This window comes from Coturnix japonica, unplaced genomic scaffold (assembly GCF_001577835.2).
Source record: "Coturnix japonica isolate 7356 unplaced genomic scaffold, Coturnix japonica 2.1 chrUnrandom515, whole genome shotgun sequence".
NCBI classification, from domain to species: domain Eukaryota; kingdom Metazoa; phylum Chordata; class Aves; order Galliformes; family Phasianidae; genus Coturnix; species Coturnix japonica.
In genome coordinates this window covers 46451-47344 of record NW_015439902.1, presented here as the reverse complement: position 1 = coordinate 47344, position 894 = coordinate 46451, and the positions used below count along the sequence as shown (strand labels likewise).

The following is an 894-nucleotide window of genomic DNA, read 5'->3' as shown; positions in this document are numbered from 1 at the left end:
ATTCACCCAATAGATCCCATAGACCCCATTAATCCCATTGTCCCCATTGATCCCATAGACCCTATTGATCCCATTGACCCCATAGATCCTATTGACCCCATAGACCCCATAGACCCTATTGATCCCATAGACCCCATAGACCCCATAGACCCCATATCCCCTATTAATCCCATCGCTCCCATCGTTCCTCACCTTCCCGTTCTCTCTCCTCATCGCGTCCCGGAACCGCCCGAATCCCGCCGCGATCCCGAGCACAACCCGAAGAGTCGGATCCGAACCGGAACCGGAAACGTGAACCGGGACGGTACCGAGAGGAACCCGGAACCGGAAACAAGAACGGGACGGAGCGCGGGGGGGGCGACCCGGGAAACGGCCCCGGGGGGGAACGGGAACAGACGGGGAACCGCCCGCCGCCATCTTGGATTGAGGGGAGGGGGCGGAAGGGGACGGACCGGAAGCGGAAGGGGAAGAGCAAGAGGCGGAAGTGGAGGGGGTGAAAGGCGGAAGTGGAGAGTATGAGCCGGAAGTGGAGGTTACGAGGCGGAAGTGGAAGGCTACGGCCGCCGCCATCTTGGGAGGGGTGGGGGGCGGAAGTGGAGGGTACGAGGCGGAAGTGGAGGGTAAGAGGCGGAAGTGGAGGGCTATGGGCGCCGCCATGTTGTGAGGAGTGGGGGGCGGAAGTGGAGTGCAACGGGTGCCGCCATCTTGGGAGGAGTGGGGGGCGGAAGTGAAGGGTAAAGGGCGGAAGTGGAGGGTACGAAGCGGAAGTGGGGGGTTACGGGCGCCGCCATCTTGGGAGGAGTGGGGGCGGAAGTGGAGTGTACTAGGCGGAAGTGGAGGGTAAGAGGCGGAAGTGGAGGGCTATGGGAGCCGCCATGTTGTGAGGAGTGGGGG

The 894-nt window shown here is 62.4% G+C and overlaps 1 protein-coding gene across 1 annotated transcript in view; it reads right to left on the bottom strand.

Annotated features, from left to right (window-relative positions):
- Positions 1-672, bottom strand: part of LOC107307224 (serine-rich adhesin for platelets-like) — a 17324-nt gene extending 16652 nt beyond the window's left edge. Inside the window, exon 1 of the mRNA XM_032441726.1 lies at positions 193-672. Within this exon, the coding sequence (XP_032297617.1) occupies positions 193-657 (465 nt within the window). The 5' untranslated portion in view covers positions 658-672. The remainder of the gene's footprint in view (positions 1-192) is intronic.
- Between the last annotated feature and the right edge of the window lie 222 nt (positions 673-894).